Source organism: Chenopodium quinoa, unplaced genomic scaffold (genome assembly GCF_001683475.1).
Source record: "Chenopodium quinoa cultivar QQ74 unplaced genomic scaffold, ASM168347v1, whole genome shotgun sequence".
NCBI classification, from domain to species: Eukaryota; Viridiplantae; Streptophyta; class Magnoliopsida; order Caryophyllales; family Amaranthaceae; genus Chenopodium; species Chenopodium quinoa.
In genome coordinates, this window is record NW_018742204.1 from 6489946 (window position 1) to 6510448 (window position 20503).

General features: G+C 34.8%; 1 protein-coding gene across 1 annotated transcript; it reads left to right on the forward strand.

The window, feature by feature from the left end:
• The first annotated feature begins 3069 nt into the window (after nucleotides 1–3069).
• On the forward strand, nucleotides 3070–15842 carry LOC110708488 (pyruvate dehydrogenase E1 component subunit beta-3, chloroplastic-like). The gene is made up of 4 exons (XM_021886652.1): nucleotides 3070–3409; nucleotides 3586–3689; nucleotides 3857–3891; nucleotides 14842–15842. The coding sequence occupies exons 1-4, from the start codon at nucleotides 3331–3333 to the stop codon at nucleotides 15053–15055; spliced, it is 432 nt and encodes a 143-aa protein (XP_021742344.1). The 5' UTR covers nucleotides 3070–3330; the 3' UTR covers nucleotides 15056–15842.
• The last annotated feature ends 4661 nt before the right edge of the window (nucleotides 15843–20503 follow it).

The following is a 20503-nucleotide window of genomic DNA, read 5'->3' on the forward strand; positions in this document are numbered from 1 at the left end:
AAGTTGACTGTGAGAAGGTAAAACAAGCCACCAGACTTATTTTAGGACTGCTGTGACACGACACAGATTCCCGTGCCACGGTACTGCACACCGTCAGACGGTGCACTATACCGTGTCGCGGCAGATTCTGCCGTGGCACGACAGTAGGAAAATCTGACTGGTACCCTGTTTTCCGTCGTACGCAATCAAGTTATTCAATTTCTCCTATGGGACAGACCTAAATGCGACATTAAAACGTCTATGCATATGCAAAAATGAAAAATTAATCACAGGAATATTTTTCAAGAATCTTTCAAGTCTCATCCACTCATCTTAATTAAATACCGATCACTCAAATCGATAAATAACCAAGAATCTTCCCCAGTGGAGTCGCCAAATTGTGGGCGTCGCTCGAAGTGCGCCTATGTTAAAGCATGTGGTGAGTATGCTTGGCACTCTTAGGAAGTGGGAATTGACATTACGATTAGGGACAAGGAAAGAAGGGAGTCGCCAACAAGTTTTTAAGGAACTTGTAAACCGTTCACGGATCATAAAAAAAAAGGCAACCACGATAAGGGACAACCATAGGCAACAACGATTGACCCGTAAAGGTTACACCCCATTCATAATCCATGAGATTACTAACTCCATATGGTTCGGAACCACGAAAGGAGGATCGAGGATGATGGTACGAAGTGAGTCATGGAGTCACATTCGCCCGTATTGGCCTCTACTCGATTCTTATAGTGAAAAATGATTCATGCGATCTCAAAGGCATACAAACAAAAAATTCAATTTGCTCCAAACTATTATTAAGCTAAATTGATTGAATATTAATGCAACACATAATTCTAAAATATTTGTGATCACTTGAATTAATAACAAGATTAAAAAGGATCCTAAACCGGTTGTCCAAATTATCTTATTAGGCGTGATTTTCATTTAAATATTCCCTTTAAACATGCAATATAGTGATCAATAAATAATAATAGAATAAACATTAATATTGGAAGAAATTCAACAATAAATTGTTAGTCAAATCAAATATAAAATAACCTAATCATGATACTAGCAATATAAAATAAAATAAGAGTAATTAATTTAATTAATTACTCACATTCTTCGCGTTCCTTTAAATTGCTACATCATGAATAAATTGTTAGTAACTTCAATAAAAATATAAATCAAATGGAAATTAAATAAAATAAAAAGTAAAGTTGATTTGGTCCAAACCCTCAGTTATTTGTAATTTTCACGCCTTGGTTTAAGGACGGAACCTCGGGTTTAGTATATACTCCTTGGAGTGCTTAGGGGAATTATTAAGGAAGAATAAGGAGGCTAGAAATTAAGTTAAAGAGGGAGAAGAGAATGATTTTTGGTGTAAGGTGAGAGAGAATAATTATTGGTGCCCCGAACTGCAGAAAGGGGGGTCCTATTTATAGGGAAAATGAGTAGAGGGAACACGCGGAACCCTAAAAAGATAAAAACCCTAAAAAATAATACCATGTCACGGCAAAGAGCACCGTAACACGGTGACAAGCACCGTCAAACGGGGGAAGATCCCGTGACACGGGGAAAAACTGAGTGACGCGGGAAATAATTAGGTTACGGGAAGTGAAAATGCGTTTAGGGATTACGCGGAGAAAACACGGAGAAATCCCATGTCACGGGATGTGCACCGTGACAAGGGAAGAAATGCCGTGACACGGCGTTGTCCACCGTGGCATAGTGCAGTATGCTGTGTCACGGTGTAAAAAGTACGCGGAAATTACTTGGAATATCCCCGTGTCACGGAATGGACACCGTGCTACAGGAAATTGCACCATGACACGGTGCAAAATCCCGTGACACGGGAGAAAATTAGAAAAATGGGCACCGTGTCACGTCAGCTTTTTCCGCGTCGCGACATTTTTGCTGATGTGCGGTAATTTCAGTTTTTTTACCCGTTTTAAAAATAATCATAACTTTTGATCCGTAACTTGGAATAAGGCATATAATATATCATTGGAAATATTATCAAGTATAATTTCCAACCCAATTTAATTCAATTCAAAATGATATGTAGATATTAAGATATGGCCGTTTTAGTGGAAGGCTGTCGGTTTTAAGCCGAGTTTAGTGTTTTGCTCATATCTTTTTCGTTATAGCTCGGAATGGGGCTTATGATATATGGCTGGAAAGCTTATTTAAAGGCCTATCCAAAAAAATAATAATTGGATCAAAATTGTATATTCATAAAATCAGTTTCTCTTAGTTTTGCGATGTGGACACGAAAAGTGGAAAATAGGTTATGGTTTAGGGAAATGAGCTAGAAATTTGATTGGTTCATGAAATATATTGGATAGAACATGGATTTAAGCACTCCAAATATTAAATACTCAACTCGACCAATAATGGTGGTGAAAGGTATTCATCAAGGGGTTTGGTTTTCGGGAGACATTTTTAGGTGTCTACATGCTCATATTCTCGAGCTCGGGTAGGACTTTGCTTAAGGTCCAAGTACGATTTGTCTCCTATTAAGATTTAAATAAATTCAAATCGGATTGTTTTCATTGGATCGGTTCGAATTTGGATCGAACTCTAATTGAATTGTCATCCCTAGTGTGATGGTGACTAAGAAATGAGAATGGAAATACCTAGGGGATGAGGAATTGAATTAACTTGAAAAGATTTAGGGAATGGAAAGGGTAAAGGGAATAGGAAAAAAGGCTTAATGAAAAACAAAAAATGTAATGAAGAAAGTTAATTTCCATTCTGTTTTATATATATCCCTAACTAAACAACCCTTCAATTAATTATTTAACGCCTCAGGACACTCATTAACAAGATCTTCACAATTAAGGTTACACATACAATTGTTGTATTTGGTCCCTACATAAAACCACAATTTTTCATGTTTTTATTAGTTAAAATTATGGGTCCAAGTTTCATTTGAATTCAACTTATATTTGACTTCTAGTTTTCTTCCCTTTTTTATGACGTGTCAAATTTCTAATGGTATTGTATGTAAGGACCACATACATTGTATGTGTATCAGCTCTCGATCTTCACAAAGTACATTTCTACTCCAAATTCTACAATTGCCATCAACCACCTGCTCGTTGGTTGGCAAACTAACTTTTAACAGCACAAGAGAAAAGTAGGCGATGCAATCGAAGTACACTCTAACAACAAAACCCAAAATCTTGTGGTAAAGAAGAATGTTATTTGTTGTTGGTGCTTCAAACCTGTAAACACTCCTACACTACCATCTTCCCTTAATTTCTCCGCCAATTTTCTTCTTCCTATAAAAAATTAATCAAACACCCAACTTCTCTGTCTCATCCATCTTTCTACCAGTGGCAATTTCCAATGGCTACTAGCATTCAGTCTTTGGGTGCTTCATCATATTTCTCTTCTGTCAATTTAATCGATTCCAGGAATTTTCATGGTAAAATTTAGGATTTACAGTGGTTTGATTCATCTGATGCTAATAGATTCTAAGTTTGCAATAATAGAACAATCACAATAATTTCTGTGGGTTTTATCTTGAAAATTAGTGGAATTTTGATTAATTTGTTGATCAGTTTTCAAAAACTTGTTATTGATTTTATGTTACCAATTTAGGAAGGAAAGTTGGGTTTGTGTTAGTAAGATCGGACCTCAATGCGAAACGTGGCTTGATGTCAGGCCGTTGTCGGACTGGGAAATTGGTTTCTCAGGCTGTTTCTGTAAGTAATTTTTATCCAATTATTATCTAATTATGTATTCTAAATCATTAGGAAATTTTCTTATTATACTTGTATAAAGCTAATTTAAAAAAAAAAATTAATCATGCATTGTGCATTTTTGAAATTAGGAACTTAAACTTGATTTTAATGTTGTTTTATTTTTGCAGACACCAGCAGCTTCTACCGCGCCTTTAAAAACCGGGTAAGCACTATGCTATATTGCCTATATGAAGGCATTTTATGCCATTTTCTCATGTGATTATTTTGGACCTTGGAGATTTTGGCTTGTTGTTTTGTTCTTTATACTTCAAAAGATAGTAACTAGATTTCTCTAATATTGTTGGTATTATTGATTGTTTGAGTTTTTGCTTACTTTACAGGTGATTAGTACATTTTCATATTTAAGCAAACTACATATATTTCTCTGTCTATGTTATGGATGTACTGGTAGCATATAAGATTCAGTTAAATTTGAATTTGCTCTAAGAATAGAAATCACTCTTAACTATGTAAGACAACTAACATAATGACTCTTTTGCATCCATTGGCAATTCTTTTGAACCTCTCTTCTACAGTCACAATACTCACAAATCATGATCTGGAATGATACTCTTAGAACCATGCTGTTGGTTGGAAAACTTATTTTAGGTAAATAATCTTTTTCAAAGTTCATGTGGTAAGGATATATTCTCAACCGGTTCATTGGTTTTAGTCTATGATAGAAGCCACCATTATTTAGAAAGCATACAACTACTTTTTTGGGTACTTGAGGGATTTCTATGTGTTAGTGTGTAACTGATTCTTTCTTCTAGTCCATTTTCCTTGGCTTAAACCGAGTTCAAATATTTTGGATTACTAATAATAAATTATTAGAGTTCTAGATCGTTTTTCATTACATGATGGAGTCTTGGCAAACTATAATTTTAGGGATATTCTCATTAGTAGTTTCTTCTTCTTTACCTTCTTCTTCTTCTTCTTCTTCTTTACCTTCTTCTTCTTCTTCTTTACCTTCTTCTTTGTTCTCAAGGCTCAATTTTTCTACCATTAACAAACATTCACTTTCTTGGCCCGCTCTCTCAACTTAGGTTCCGTTCACTTCACTATATATATATATATACATGTATGTGTGTATACATGTATGTGTTTATACATGTATATATATGTATACATATATATACATGTATATATATATATGTGTGTGTACATATATATACATGTATGTGAATATTCTTTGCGTTATATAGTGCCTACTAATTGTTACAAAATAACTTAAAAGTTTTAGGGTGCTGCACCCCCATACTTAGTGACAAAGCCTTAAGCCACTTTAAATCGCAAGTAATAGCTGCCATAGACCAATGTTTTGCTGTGACAACCGTGTGACACTGTGTAATGCTTCTTTGTTTTCCACGAGTGATTAGACAAGCAGCCACGCACCAGACAAACCCTATATAGTCAAATCACAGTCTACCCAAACCCTATATAGTCAAATCAGAGTCTACTCGCAATAAAACACCATGGAGTACCTTTCAAATAGCATACTACCCTCAAGGCGACATTCCAATGATCGCTCCACATGAAATATGAACTCAGTATCCAAGTCAGGACGCGTGACCGCTGCAAGAAATCAGCCCAAACCCGATATACGCTTCACCTATTCTAGAAGGCTCAAGAATTAATTGAGTTGGAAGTTTGTTAAAAATCAGTTTTGGGGAAAAAGGGTAAAATAGTAATCTATAGGAAAGTTTGTTATTTTGATTCTCTCTTAGCTGGCTTATTTGGGTATTAATAGGTGTCTTGGGTTAAAGGAAGGAATTAGAAAATTTAATGGGAAGTTTGTTGTGTGGGAAATTAAAGTTCCTTCCTCTTGTATTGAAGGCATTGTATTGCTGAATACTCTGTTTAGTAATACAAATATCCCCTTGGCTGCTATTTTCTACCTCTTTTTTGCTTGTAATCTTATTGTTTTCGTACGAATTTCTAGCAACCGCGAGATTGATCAAACGCCCCACAAGTATCCGATAAGCTTTTGTAAGTAACTCTCCTCTATTAGCTAGGTTGAGCTTATGGTTTTGCACAATGGGAAACCTACTTGTCTTAGCACCTAACAAACCAGCTTCCGAAATGATTTCCAATCTGAAATCCGACAACCTCTATGCCAAATAAATATTTAAGAGACTAAGGTCTTTCATCTTAAAACAATCACTTAGATAAGCTTTGAAAGTAACAATTGCACTGGAATCATTCCGAACCAGATCATTAACATAAACTAAAACATTAATTTGAACTTTTGCTTACGTTAATGTGAATTTAAGTAATCTGAATAAGATTGAATAAAACCACTTTTTCAAAGTAGTGACTTGTTTGGCAAACCAGCATCGCGGAGCTTGTTCAAATCATACAAGGACTTTCTCAATATGCAACCCAAAGATGGATCAGAACTTTCAAGGGAGACAGCTTCATATACACTTCTTCTTCAAGGTCACCATGGAGAAAGGCATTGTGTACATCCATTTGGTCGAGTTCCCAATTTTTAAACGCCATAATAGCAAAAAAAAGCCCGAACATCAGTCATGTTTGCAATCAGAGAAAACGTCTCATTATAATCAATAATTTCTTTTTTATGATTACCAAATATGACTAACTGAGCCGATCAACATCTTCATTAGACAAAAACTTGGTCTTATAGACCCATTGACAGCGAAGAGCGCGTTTTTCAAGAGGAAGACGCTCCAAAGTTGATGTACCATTATCCTCCAAAGCCTGTATTTTGTCTTTCGTGGATTTGCACTAACCCTCCGATTTCATTGCCTCCTTAAAATTCTTCGGCTCCTTGCTTTTAACGATAGCTGCAAGAAATGTCCGATAATACAAAGAAAAATTGTCACAATATATATAAAGTGCTAAAGGATACGGAGTAGGAATTTGAGACGGAGTTAGGTAGACTATTAGCAAAAACCTTATGAATAACAAAATCTTGAAGCAAAACCAAAGGATATTTTTACCCCCAACTCGGAGCTTTGTTGTTATGTTAACTATTGTTGACTGGTTTGCTGCCGCAGGTCCCAAAACCTCATTAGCGCCCAAATCAGTGTTGCGTAAGGAAATGACATCTTCAAGCCTGGGCGATGGGCTGAAGCGAGTCGTCAGTATTTGTAGCTGGAGTACATGAATTGCCATTAACAGTTTCCAAAGAATTATCACCAACAATACCAACATGATTCGCATTATTATCACCTTAATCATAGTCTGCAACATAGCTATTTGAATCAATATTCACATCATCCGGGTAACTAAATGGAAACACATCTTCAACAAACTTGACATCTTGAGGGACAAAAAATTCCTTTTTATCAAGATATACAACCTCCACCCTTTTTGTCCAAATGGTTATCCCATACAGACTTTCGACTTCTAGTAGCATATTTATCCCTTTTGGTTTTTTTATTGTGAGCAAAGCAAAGACAACAAAAAATATGAATTGTATCAAAAGATGGGGATTTATTGAAGAGAATTTTAAAAGGGGTTTTATTTTGCAAGAGAAGAGTTGGGGTGCGATTAATAAAATGAGTTGTAGCTAGAACACACTCCCCCCAAAAAATAAATCGGTTATTTAGCTTGGAATCGTATTGCTCTCCTAACAATTAGAATGTGTTTATGTTTTCGCTCAACCCTCCCATGTGTTGCGGTGTTCTAAAACAAGAAGTTTGAAACACAATACAAATAGCCAAAAAATAGTTGAACGAACAATTAAATTCAATACTATTACCACTTTGAACTATTTTAACAGCTATAGAGAATTGACAATCAACCATAGCAATAAAAGCCATAAACATTTGAAAAACCTCCATTTATCAATAAGAAAATAGATCCAAACTACTCGGGAATAGTTATCAACAATAGTTAGAAAATAACTAGCCTCACACGACGAAGCATGTTGATAAGGACCCCATACATCACAATGTATTTTTTCAAAAATTCTACTACTTTTTATTGTCACTTAAAGGAAACTTGTCTCTAGGGGGCTTAGCACGAAAACATACTTCATAGCCTTTATTAAAACTACTATTATTGCTACGAACATGAGGAAGTAACTTAACCACTTTCTCGGAAGGATGACCCATACGCCTTTGCCATAACTCCAAGCTCGAAGTTGCCGCAAGTGTCGAAATATGTCGTTGAAGTTCCGATTTTCTAAAAAGTATAGTCCATCTCGCCCAACTCTCGCTCCATTCAGCTCCTTCATTTGGTCCTATATAGCACACATATATTAGTTAAATTGGACAATAGTTTTCAAATTATCATTGAGTTGAGAAACGGAATGCAAATTGCAACTCAAATTAAGAACATACCGTGATGAAGAGTAATCGTGTCAAATAGCCGGACCGAGCCTTCTAAAGAAGCTAGCATCGTGTAAGCCATGATTTCTCACTCTTGGCATGATGAGTAACACCAGTGTCAATAATCCAAGAAGTGACATGGAACTAACCATTTAAGCGATTTTCCGAAATTTTAATGTTATCGAAAAATCGAGTTAGATCCTTTCATTGCTCACTAGTGAAGAATTGACCACTTGATGAATTTTCTATGGCCGGGGAGGAATTAATGATGCTAGCATTCGCACGCACCGTACCCTCCCTTGACCATCGGCGGGGGAAATCCATTAATTTCATAGCAACTATCAACATTGTGCCCTTTCTTTTTGCAATGAGTGCACATTTGATGATACCAACAACACAAAACATCATGACCCGACCTCTTACAATGGGAACAAACCTTTACCAGACGGTCATCCCACTAGGTCAGCTAGTGTCATGACCTTTATCGACACGTGTACGAACGACAAAACCCTGCACCTCCGTGGGTTTACTTTTAGATTCTTGCTTGGCCAAACAAACCCGCTCCTCTTGCGGAACCAATTGATAAGCACGATCAAGAGTAGTTAACATATCTTGAGATAAGATATTGGTACGCAAGGAGGCATAATAATTGGAATACAAACGCATCAAAAAATCATGATGTCTCAATTGCTCACGTCGTGCTTCACGAAGCTGTTGGGCTATGTATTTGTAGCAACACGAAGAGGAAATTAATGGTTCGTGATGATCAAGTTCTTACCATAAGGAATATAATTTTCCATAGTACACCGAAACAATCATTGTTTTAGTCTGCTCACATTTAGCAACATCAGACTTCAATTGTTAAATGCGAGGGCTATTAGTTTGTGCAAATTGTTTTTTTTTAAATGATCCCAAAACGGTTTAGCTTCCTAAAACTTCAATAGAGAGGACGTAGCCTCAGGATCAATTATATTTTTAATCCACGAAATCAACATAGCATTGATAACAGTCCAATCCGAATTAGTACATGGAGGAATTGCTTCGATAATACTGCCATCAAGGAGCTCAAATTTGCGGCGGGCTTCCAAGGCTATTTGAATATCGGCTGCCCAATCATCATAATTATCGCTCTTAAGCTGAGTCAGAGTAATAAAATCCTCGGGTCGGTTTTGAGGGCCAACAAAAAGGGAAAATTTGGCTCTATTTTGGGTGTTGGCGGTGGTGAAGTATTATCACTAGCCATGGTGGTTTGCTATTTGCGAAAAAATAAAATTAATTTAGGCCTGTAGAAAATTGCATACCATATATATATATATATATATATATATACGGGGAGGTTCCGCTAAAAACAGAGCTTATGGTGAAAACTAAAAACAAGCAATCTTAGCCATTGAATATTCACTAGATAATCCAATGGTGTGAAACAACCCAGATGTCACTATATACAAAAATAAGGTAATTATGTCAAGTTATATTATTTTTGATGACATTTACACCAAGGTCACTATATATAAAAATAAGGTAACTATATCAATTTTTAAAATATTTACTTAGAGGTCACTATATCCCAAAATAAGGTAATTATATCAATTTTGACCATATTTACATAAAGGTCACTATATACAAAAATAAGGTAACTATATCAATTTTGACCACATTTATACAGAGGCCACTATATATAAAAATAAGTTAATTATATCAATTTCGACAACATTGACCACATTTATATAGAAGTCACTATTTACAAATATAAGGTAACTATCATCAGATAACTTTTCCTTCTTCTCTTTGTCATCAAATAACTTCTCCTGCTCCTGCTTGTTATCAGATAATTTTGTAATAGCCAAATTGTGATTCTTCCAAGAACCATAAGCTATCCGATTCCAACGACCTTCCTTTGAGGATCCATTATTTCAGCCCTCCGGCGATGAATAAATAAGCCTGACAATATAAACCATAAATGAAGAGCGAATGAAATAAGAGTAGCTATTATTGTGTAAATTAAACTTACAATGTACTCACTACTAAATCCAAATAAAGCATATATTTCAAAAGGAATATTTTATTCAAAATAATTTCCCTTTGTTTTTCAGTCATTCATGATTTAATAACCAATTACTTGCATAAAATAGTAAATCCTACGCCCTTGAGGATCTTCATCATTAAAAGCTTGAACACTTATCTGTTAGATGCAACAGACTGAATGAGTTTAAAAATATCAATTCTGGAAAATGAGTAGGCTTTTTCTCCGGTATATGCTCTAATAATACACATTCAAGAACATACAGGAAAAGAAAATTGAAATCGTACTTTCCAAAATGCAAGTGCACAATATATTAATTTAACATTTACACATAGGTTAGGTTAATATATTAATTTTGACTACATTTTAAAAAGATCACACCATATAAGCCTACGTAGGATTCGAACCCACATCATGTGCACAATGCAAGTGCACAATGCTCGACCAATTGAGCTAATAGACTTTCAGCACACAAAAACAATAAAGCTAATAACTCATATTATTGCACAAAATTAAGAGTCACTATAACAAAATTATAAATGCTAAGCTTTGCTTTGTGTCAAAAAAAAAACCCCCAAGTATTACGAGGATATACATCCAACATAGTAAATCACTAACATACTTAATTATCATATGATAACATCATTATATCCATGAATAATCCATGTGCCAATGCTATTATATTGCCGAAAAATCAAGGTTCCCCGCTATGTAAGGGAGGGAAAGAAGATCAACAAGCCAGCAATGCAGCAAAAACCACATACAACCTCGCAAACTCAATATGCTATCAATCATCATATGATAATATGTCTAATCCTAAGATTAATCCATTTTTCATCATTACACCAGCAGCTTCCTCGGATTCAAAAGCAAGATGAGATCAACAAATTAACAATACATTACAGAACAACAACCAATCAGACCAGTAGACCACATCCTGCACTTCAACACACTCAAATGCTAAAAATCATCAGATGATAACACACTACGCCCATGATTAATCCATTTCCTAGACCGTAAACCAAACTTCCTTGGCCTCAAAAGCGAAATGAGATCGACAAACCAGCAATGCCGTGCATTAACACAACAAACACAATGCCACAAATATCACAAATCAATCAATTTGATTACAAACTGAGAAACAATCAAAGATCTAAAAAAAACGCATATTCAATCATATAATAAATACATTACCACTATTGCCGATTAAAAGAAGTTTGATGAGATAATCATAATTAGCGCGAGCTCTCGCAGAAGGAGCATCCATTAATTAAACACTGCTCTGTACGTCACTGTTCTCCTTCACCCCTCCTCCACAACCACCGTCATCCTTCGAATCAGCCACCGATTCAACCAATTCGGCCGAGTCCACTCGCTCCCTCCTCTCCTGTTCACTCCTCTCAGCTAATTCGAAATTCAGACACGAAACTGAGCAAAAAAAAAAAGAAAAACTTAAGCAGCGAATTACTCTTATCGAACGATTCGAGATCGAAAACTGAGCTCTATTCATGAAATCAAAACGAAAATCCTAGAAAATGAATTAAAATCTAGGGTTTGAAGATAGAACAAAAACTTACAAATTCAGCAATCTGAAACAAGGAGAACACAATTTAAGCGATCCGGTGAAGGAGTCGACGAAGGAGAGAGAAAGAAGAGCGCCGTGAACGGCGGAGCGATGGAGAGATCTAGGGTTTTTTTGGGGGAATTGGAGGAGAGAGAAAATGATAAATGGGAGAAATTGAAGCTGGGGGATTCGAGAAGGTAGGAAAGAGAAGAGAGAGGAGAGAGAAAATAATTAGCATGTATCTAATCTCAGCCATTGAATTTTATGTACGGTGGAGATTGTATGTTTTTAGTTTTCATCTTTACACTTGTTTTCACATGATCCACACTCTATATATATATATATATATATATATATATATACACGGTTGAAGCAATGAATAAAAATAAGGATTTTTTGTAAAAAAAACTACCTTTTATAATCCATTTTTTTCAAAAAACTACCACGAAAACGAAATGTTGTAATTAACTACCTTATAAAACACAAATTGTTGTAATTGACTACCACCCATCGGAAAGTCAAGTTTGACTATATTTTTCCGGCGTTGACCTAGTCACGTGCGGCTCACATGACCCTTAATGACAAACTTTCCCCCTTTTTTCCCCAAATTCTCCCTCATGTTCCTTCGAAAACACCTCATTTCATCCCTAAATCCCTATTTTCAATTCGAAGCTCCATTGTTCTTCATAATTTCCTCTTCAAATTGGGTAATTAAATCAGAATTCATTGTGAGGGTGATATCGTGGACGCGTGATAATCCTATAAGAAGTTTGAAGCTTGTACGTTTTATAATCCCGAAACTAATCAAAGGGGTTGCAAATACTTTCGTTGGATGGATGAAGGAATAATTGACTGGCAACGGGATATTACTAATCAACTCATTTCAGAAAATCATATTCTTAAGGGTGAGGTTGTTGTATAGAGGAACAGAGTATGCTGCCTTGTAGGTGAGAAGAAGAGGATAATGGATGAAGCAGAGTACATGAAACTGAAGTTGAAGAAGAAGAACAACACTACATTTCGTTTTCGTGGTAGTTTCTCGCAAAAATTGAATTATAAAAGGTAGTTTTTTACAAAAAAATCCTAAAAATAATAGTTAATCTATAATTCAGGAAAACAAACTAATTTACAATATATTTACTACATAAATATCCTAACAACATGCCGCAAAATATTATAAGATATCCTTCCTTTGTGGTAAGTTACTGACTTACTTATTAAGTAGTCCTCTTTACCCCCTTTTATTTAAAAAAAAAAAAAAAAAAAAAAAAAAAATCAAATCAGTAAGAAATCAAAAACCAAATTAATAACTGTTCAAAAAAAAATTTATAAGTGTAATTGTCATAGCTTTATCATAATATGGTATAAATAATAAGGCAACTAGTAAACAAGCTAAAATTCTACTTATGTAAATTTTAAAAAAAAAATACACCGCGAAATCTGCGATCCGTTCTATTTACCATTACAAGCCGTTTCCGCCACAACACACCGTTACCGCAAACACGACCGAGTTTTTTTTCCATGGTACGGAGTAGTATGTATTGAACTATTGACTATTGAACTTCTCATAGTAACTTGTTTGCACAAGCACACAACTACACAAGTGACACATACAAGATGTCATTAATTTCATATAATATAATCTTATAATTTTATTTACGCGGCGAACATCATATTCTTTGTAGAATTAATTTAGAAAGGATTATGTTACTATATAACTATAACTATATGTTAATAAGGTGGTCTAAATAGAATTTAAAGTGATTTGAAATCAAGTCAAGTCAATAACAGGTTAGGATCGAAATGGGTAAAGAACAAGTCGGGTTGAATTTAGGTCGGGTCAATTACAAGTTAAGTTAATTTCGGGTCGGTTTAGTAACAAATCAGGTTAAATTTAAGTCGGATTAGTAACTAGTCGGGTTAGTAACTAGTCATTTTAAATTTGGGTTTTCACGAGCTAAAATAGGTGTGAGTTAATCTCGGTTTAGAGTTCAATCCAGGTCAATAAATTACGGGTTATATTCAGGTCAGTTCATGTTCGGGTCTGGGGTTGGTTTCAGGTCAGGTCATTTTGGGTTCAGTCACCATTTTTCCGGGTTTAAGCAGGTTTGTTCATAATTGAGTACGTGTAAATTTTTTTAGGTCAAATTAGCTTTTGACAGCTCCAGGAGTAAGGCGTGGTCGCGTGGATTTTGTTAGCTATTGTTGCGAAGTGCTGGAGGTGGCAGCGATGGTGGGAGTAAGTTGGTTTGAATTTAGTTATGGTGAAGTTTGGGGATTAAATTTTGGAGAAAGAGAGTAGAGAGGAGAAAAGCTTGATAACTTAACCATGGTTGAATAAATAAGAATTAATACTTCCTCCGTTTCTATTTAGTTGACGCATTTTATTTAGGCACATATATTAAGAAAAGGCGAGAGAGTGACATAGAATTATAAAGTAAGTGAGGTACCTTGAAAATATAAGGTAAAAAACTTACCACAAAAGGAAATGTGTCAACGAAAAAAAACTTCCTAAAAAGGAATACATGTTAACAAAAAAAACGGAGGTAGTATAATTTTAGCCAAAGATCATCATTAAGGTCACATTTTAGAAATTCTATAGTTCAAGGTTACCATTGATAGTTGAAAATTTTAATTGGCTATTAATGAAAAAATTTAAAAGTACAATTCTACAATCGAGAATTTTCTTAATTTTTTCTTCATGTGGAGGTGAAGGCTGGTGCCTTAAAGAAGAACTTTTTCACCAACTTTTCAATATGTTAACCTTGTAGCTATATTACTATAAGTGTGAAGGATTACACCTCCTATTCTAGCACTATAAACTGACAAGTGATTATCACAAACCCAAAGCTTTGGCATTTTTACCTATGTATGGAGTATCTATTAAGGGGAAGGAGTGTGGCTTTTTAATATGATATTTTAGGAATGAAAGACAAAAATTATATTGTATTATAAGTATTATATACTGCGTTTGACTGTTTATATACTAGAATTAGTGGGTGGAAATTCCTGCATATGCTTTCATGTTGTTTTGCAAATATATGTCAATAATTTTGGAGTTTACTTGTTTGGTAATTCTTTTTGCTAAATGTGGATGCAAACCATTGTGCAACATGTACTTTTCATTCATTACCGTTCATATTATGTATTCTATGTTTCAGATGATTTCACATTGACAAATATTTTGCAACTGGTTTTTGCTAAGTGTAAATTTTCTTGGATTGCCAGGCATGAGGTCTTGCTCTTCGAAGCACTTCGTGAAGGTTTTGATGAGGAAATGGAAAGGGATGCTCGCGTATGTGTCATGGGTGAAGATGTGGGACACTATGGTGGATCTTACAAGGTTACTAAAGGACTGGCCCCAAAATATGGAGTTCTTAGGGTTCTTGACACCCAAGCGCTGAAAATTCCTTCACGGGAATGGGCATTGGAGCTGCTATGACTGGCTTAAGGCTTGTTATTGAGGGAATGAATATGGGATTCCTATTATTGGTATTCAACCAAATCTCGAACAACTGTGGCATGCTGCATTACACTTCCGGTGGCCAATTTACCATTCCTGTGATCATTCGTGGCCCTGGTGGTGTTGGACGGCAGCTCAGGGCTAAACATTCACAACGGATTGAGTCTTACTTCCAATCAATTCCCGGTATCCAATTGGTTGCATGCTCCACCCCTTACAATGCTAAAGGACTAATGAAAGCCGCAATTAGGAGTGAGAACCCTGTTATTCTTTTTTAGCATGTTCTGCTTTATAACCGCCAATTTCCAGTTTATCTCTTTGATTAACAAATTTTATCAATCTAAGGGTGTTTCTGGGAATTCAGTCATTAAAAACGGGGACAAGATCGTCAATCTAGCCTGCAAATGTTTACATGTTGGCAACTCGCTGTTGACTTCGTATTACAGCTCAATCAGATACGTTTGATGAGATGGCATGATAGAGTTACGGTCGTTGCTCTCCGTCTGTAAAGCGACGTTGCTCTCGGTCAGTTTGGCGAAAGGCCTAGTTGTCCGGCCTTTGTAAATGTACGTAAAAAGGCCTTGAAGCCCATTAATTTAATGTGTGTAACCTTTCTTTCTTTCTTATAAGCCCATTGTATGCCCATTATTTTAAGGCCTTTTAGTTTTCTTTCTTATAAGACCATTATATGCCCATTGTTTTAAGGCTTCTATTCTTTCTTTCTTATAAGACCATTATATGCCCATTGTTATAATTGCAAATAATTTAAACTCATACATTAAAATATTAATGTCAGTCAATAGTACCCTAACAGCCTTGATCGAGTAGATACATACAAATAGCGCTAATATAGGGGTCGTTGGAGTAACTAAGATTTAACGTGGAATCTATAACACTAACCTTAAAACATAGACTAAATTACTTTAATATATATGTGACATTATATTGACTAAATTAGAAAAATAAATATAAACTAAAATAAAGTTATAGAAGAGCAAAACCAACATCGCGTGTTTTGGTCTATTATTGTTCACTAAAGTTGATTGATTGTATACATATAGCGCTAACAATATAGGGATCCTTGGATTTACTAAGCTTTCATGCATTGATATAGAATCTTAAAGTTAACTTAATGTGGAATCTATATACCATAACAAATACACATACCTTAAGGTTTAATCATGGAATAGAGGCTCAATTTTGAAAGGTATTACATAAATAACTACATTTACATCGTTCTCCGTACTTTAATATAAATGTGACATTATTATATATGACTAAATTAGAATTTAAAAAATATAAACTTAAATTAAATTAAGAAGAGTAAAACCAATAACGTGTGTTTTGTATATTATTGTTTACTAAAGTCGTTTTAGTATATACAAATAGTGCTTATAATATAGGGGTTGTAGGATTCACTAAGCTTTCATGCAATGATATAGAATCTCATAGTTGTGTATTGTGGAATCTATATCCAATATAGATTCCTTAAGGTTTAAGCAGTGAATAGAGGCTCTTAGTCGAAAGGTATTTTTTATACATACTTGCAACACACCATTTATCACGTTTATCGATGTGAAGATTAAACTAGGTAAAAAAATGAATTCAACTACAAAATTTAAACCGTAGCAGCTTATATCTTACTTCTTGTTCGCGTTAAATTTTTTAAGGGTTTTTCTAAGCTATGCCCCTAAGGTAGTCGAGTTCATAAGGTGTACCCATGTTTTTTCAAATTTCTAAGTTGAGCCCCTCAACTCACTACCATTAATGAATGGTACCCTCCTTGGGACTTCCACGTCACCTAAAGTTAACTATAAATTTAATAAAAAGATGATAACAAGTAAGGAAATGATAAAAGAAATTAATCTTGTACAACGACAATCCTAATAACGAAAACTAAAGCCACGAAATCACACTTTCAATTAACTTTTAAATAACTAATAAGGGTACATTTTAGTATAGATAAGAAGTTGAAGGGCACGGCTTAGAAACTTGAAAAAGCATGGGTACACCTTAGAAACTCAACTACCTTAGGGGTAAAGCTTAGAAAACCCCTTTTTAAAAAATATATCTATTCGTTTACCTAGTCTTATATCTTTCTTATTTTTATTTTATTTTATTTTCATAATCCGATCTTATAATTTCTAATCCCATTAGTGGATTGATGACATGGCAGTATTAAATATTTTTATTGGTCATCAATCCCATTAGTGGATTGATGACATGGCATTTGATTGATATTCCTCACCTTAAACAAGCATTATAATTGATACTTTCCAAAGAAAAAAATTAGAACATTTAATACGATAGAACTAATTAAGCAATTTTTGTAATAAGATTCCAAATATTATTCATTCTCTTATTTTGTGTGATTGATTCTATATGGGACTAACAAAGTGAAACCGAGGGAGTATTATATTATTTTGTGTGATTGGTTCTATATGGGGCTAACAAAGTGAAACCGAGGGAGTATTATATTATATATCATTAGATTCTTCTTAATGTCTATTGTCATAATAATTTTTGTTACAATTTTTACTAATATAAAGTTAAAGATATTTATGGTCAAAGTAGCGTCTCGGCAAATGTGTCGGTTAAATTAATGTATATATCAAAATAAAAAATAGAGAAAATACCACACTACTACTTTGTTTATTTTTTTTTCCTCATATTCTTCCTCTAATCACACTACTAATTTGTTTTTTTTTTTCTCATATCTCGATCTCTTCTCCCACATTCTTTCTTATAAAATGATAACTCCAATCATGCTTTGTTAATGCCTAAATGATAAAGCTTAAATCCGTCTAGTTTTGAAAAGTTGATAAATTTATTTTCTATAATATAAATATTTAAAATAATAAATGTAATAAACTTAATTAATTTAAAATTAATAACAATATACATATTTCAATATGTTTTAATAATTCATGGAATTATAGCCTTATTTTATGCTACCGAATGTTACTTATTAATTTGGAAAATTTGACACAAGATCATAATCTAAGTTTTGCACTGTACTTTAGAACTATGACTCGTGTAGTCGTGGACCTACTACTATAAATAGGACACCTCCCCGGCCTTGTTACTCCATACAACCATTTTATTACCAACATATATCCTCTAAGACTTCCTAGTTATTTTTCCCTTGCAACCTATCCCCTTGCAAACTTACCATGCCTAGGCGAACACGGAATCGGGATGCTGGAACACTTGCATTCCTCTTCTTCAGTCCGCCCTCAAGACTTGTGTCTGAGATGGACTTCACAACTTTTCAATACCTTCTTCAAGACACCTCAGACCCAAACATATTCAATGTCATTAGCCCGGAAACAATAGCTTTTCTAATCATCAACCCTGCTAACCCTGCCAACATAGGCCTCACTAACTTGTTGATGCGTCCTCTAGGTGATGAGGGCGTTGCACGACCCGCTCACTTACCCAATTACCACGACATCTACCCCATCCGCGATGAATTTCATATCTTCTTAAGGTGGTGTCTTGGGGCACAAGGCAATCCGCACAATGTTGTCCCAGCACTTCATGCGCTAGACCCACGACCAGTTATAAGTATGGAAGGTCCTGTGATGGAAGTAGAACAAATTCCTGTTCGATTTTGCATTGGTACATACACCGATGCATTTCAAGTGCTGAAAGTTCCTTCTTTCTCACATATCATGCATATTTGGGTTGCCTTTGATAGACACAATGAATATGTTGTTGGCTATCACAAGGTTGACTTCACACCCTACCAAGGTAATAGGGCTGCTACTCTTTGTTAACGCTCCATGTATCCCCATCTCTAGTGACACAAAAATCTGTTGCTGTAACGTTCATGGGCTTGCTAGGCCATCATTTGCTGAACACTTTCGGCAATTGTTTGACTGTCACAGGCCAGGTATTGTTGTATTACTTGAGGCTAGACAAAGTATCCTAAATGTTAGTTATCTTGTTCGTGCGTTACCTGGTAACTATCAATTTATTTGGTATAGGCCAGAGGGTCTATGTGGGGGTGTTGTGGTGCTGTGGAAAGACGAAACTATTTGTGTTGAGAAGAGGCGCACGAGGTCTGACTTTGTCAAGATGGATCTCTACTTCAAGGTATGGACGAATATTAATTACAATTAATTTTGCTTTTATTTTACCTTCGCGGATTATAGATTGTTCAAGTTGTTATCAATTTATTAATTCCTAATCCATTGTTACAATATGTTACTCAACAACACAAGGCCATCCTAGCTGTAGGCGTTCCTTGATTTGAAGCTCTAGGCATACCTTGGTTTTTCGTGATGTGCCTTATTAGTCAGTGTGAACAAGTACTTTGTCTCACCAGTATTGGGACTACTATCTATTTCTACTTTCATTTAGGAATGTTGTAATATCCTTTTTTAAGCATTATTGTCTACTATTTTATATGTATCCCTTTCGTTCATTAGTTGTCCATTCTGTATTTTTTTTTTAAAATAACTTGTTTTCAATTAATGTACTATTTTCTTTAATGAAATTGGCCCTCTTATTAAACATTATGTCACTGCTACTACCAAAGTACCTACGTTTATCAACACTAAAAATCATTTTTTTTATTTAAAAAAGAAAGATTATAAGTTGCTACTGATTTGAAAAATTAAGTATTCACAAGTACATTCCATTATCTAAATTCATGTTTAAATTAAATTCAATACATTCGGCCCCAAAAATATTACATTTACAATTACTAACAACACCAATTAAACAAAAATGAATCATTTTGACCCACCATGGGGTTGTTATTCCAACTTCTCAAGTACGGATACTAAGGATTTTAATTAATTAAGGTACATAAAAGGACATTCAGCTTACTAGTGTTACAACTATTTATTTTAACAAGAAAATAGAAAACAAATTTATTACTTTCCTTTAACTCTTTACATTTGGATATTAAAAATAAACAATTACAAAAGCAATTAACCGAAATAGAATCATATTGACCCAAGCAAAGAAGTGGAGATGTTGTCAGTAACACTTCTCAATTAAGGTTGATAATCGTCCGATCTCTATCTTTAGTTCAGCATTTTCCTTTGACATTCTGTCGAGATCAGTGTGAAGGGAGCAAATTATCTGTTTTGCCTGGATAAGGTTGGCCGGATACTCCTCTTCCCATTTTAAAAATCTACAGTCTTTAGTTCGATCTTGCATTGTAAACAATAACGTGAAAAGATTACAAAGATTACGGTGATAGCAATAGGACAATATATTGTTTTTACCTTCCAATACGGGCAACTATAAAAGCGTTTACCGGCATTTGGCCCTCTTTGAACCGTAGATATTCTGGCCTGGACGCCATGAGAGCAGTTAACATTCATGGCATAGTTGGCTGAAGAGGGTGAGTATGAACTCATTGCTTTTTTTCCGTTTCTTATTATGTAGATGAACTTGTTTAAATAGTTTTTT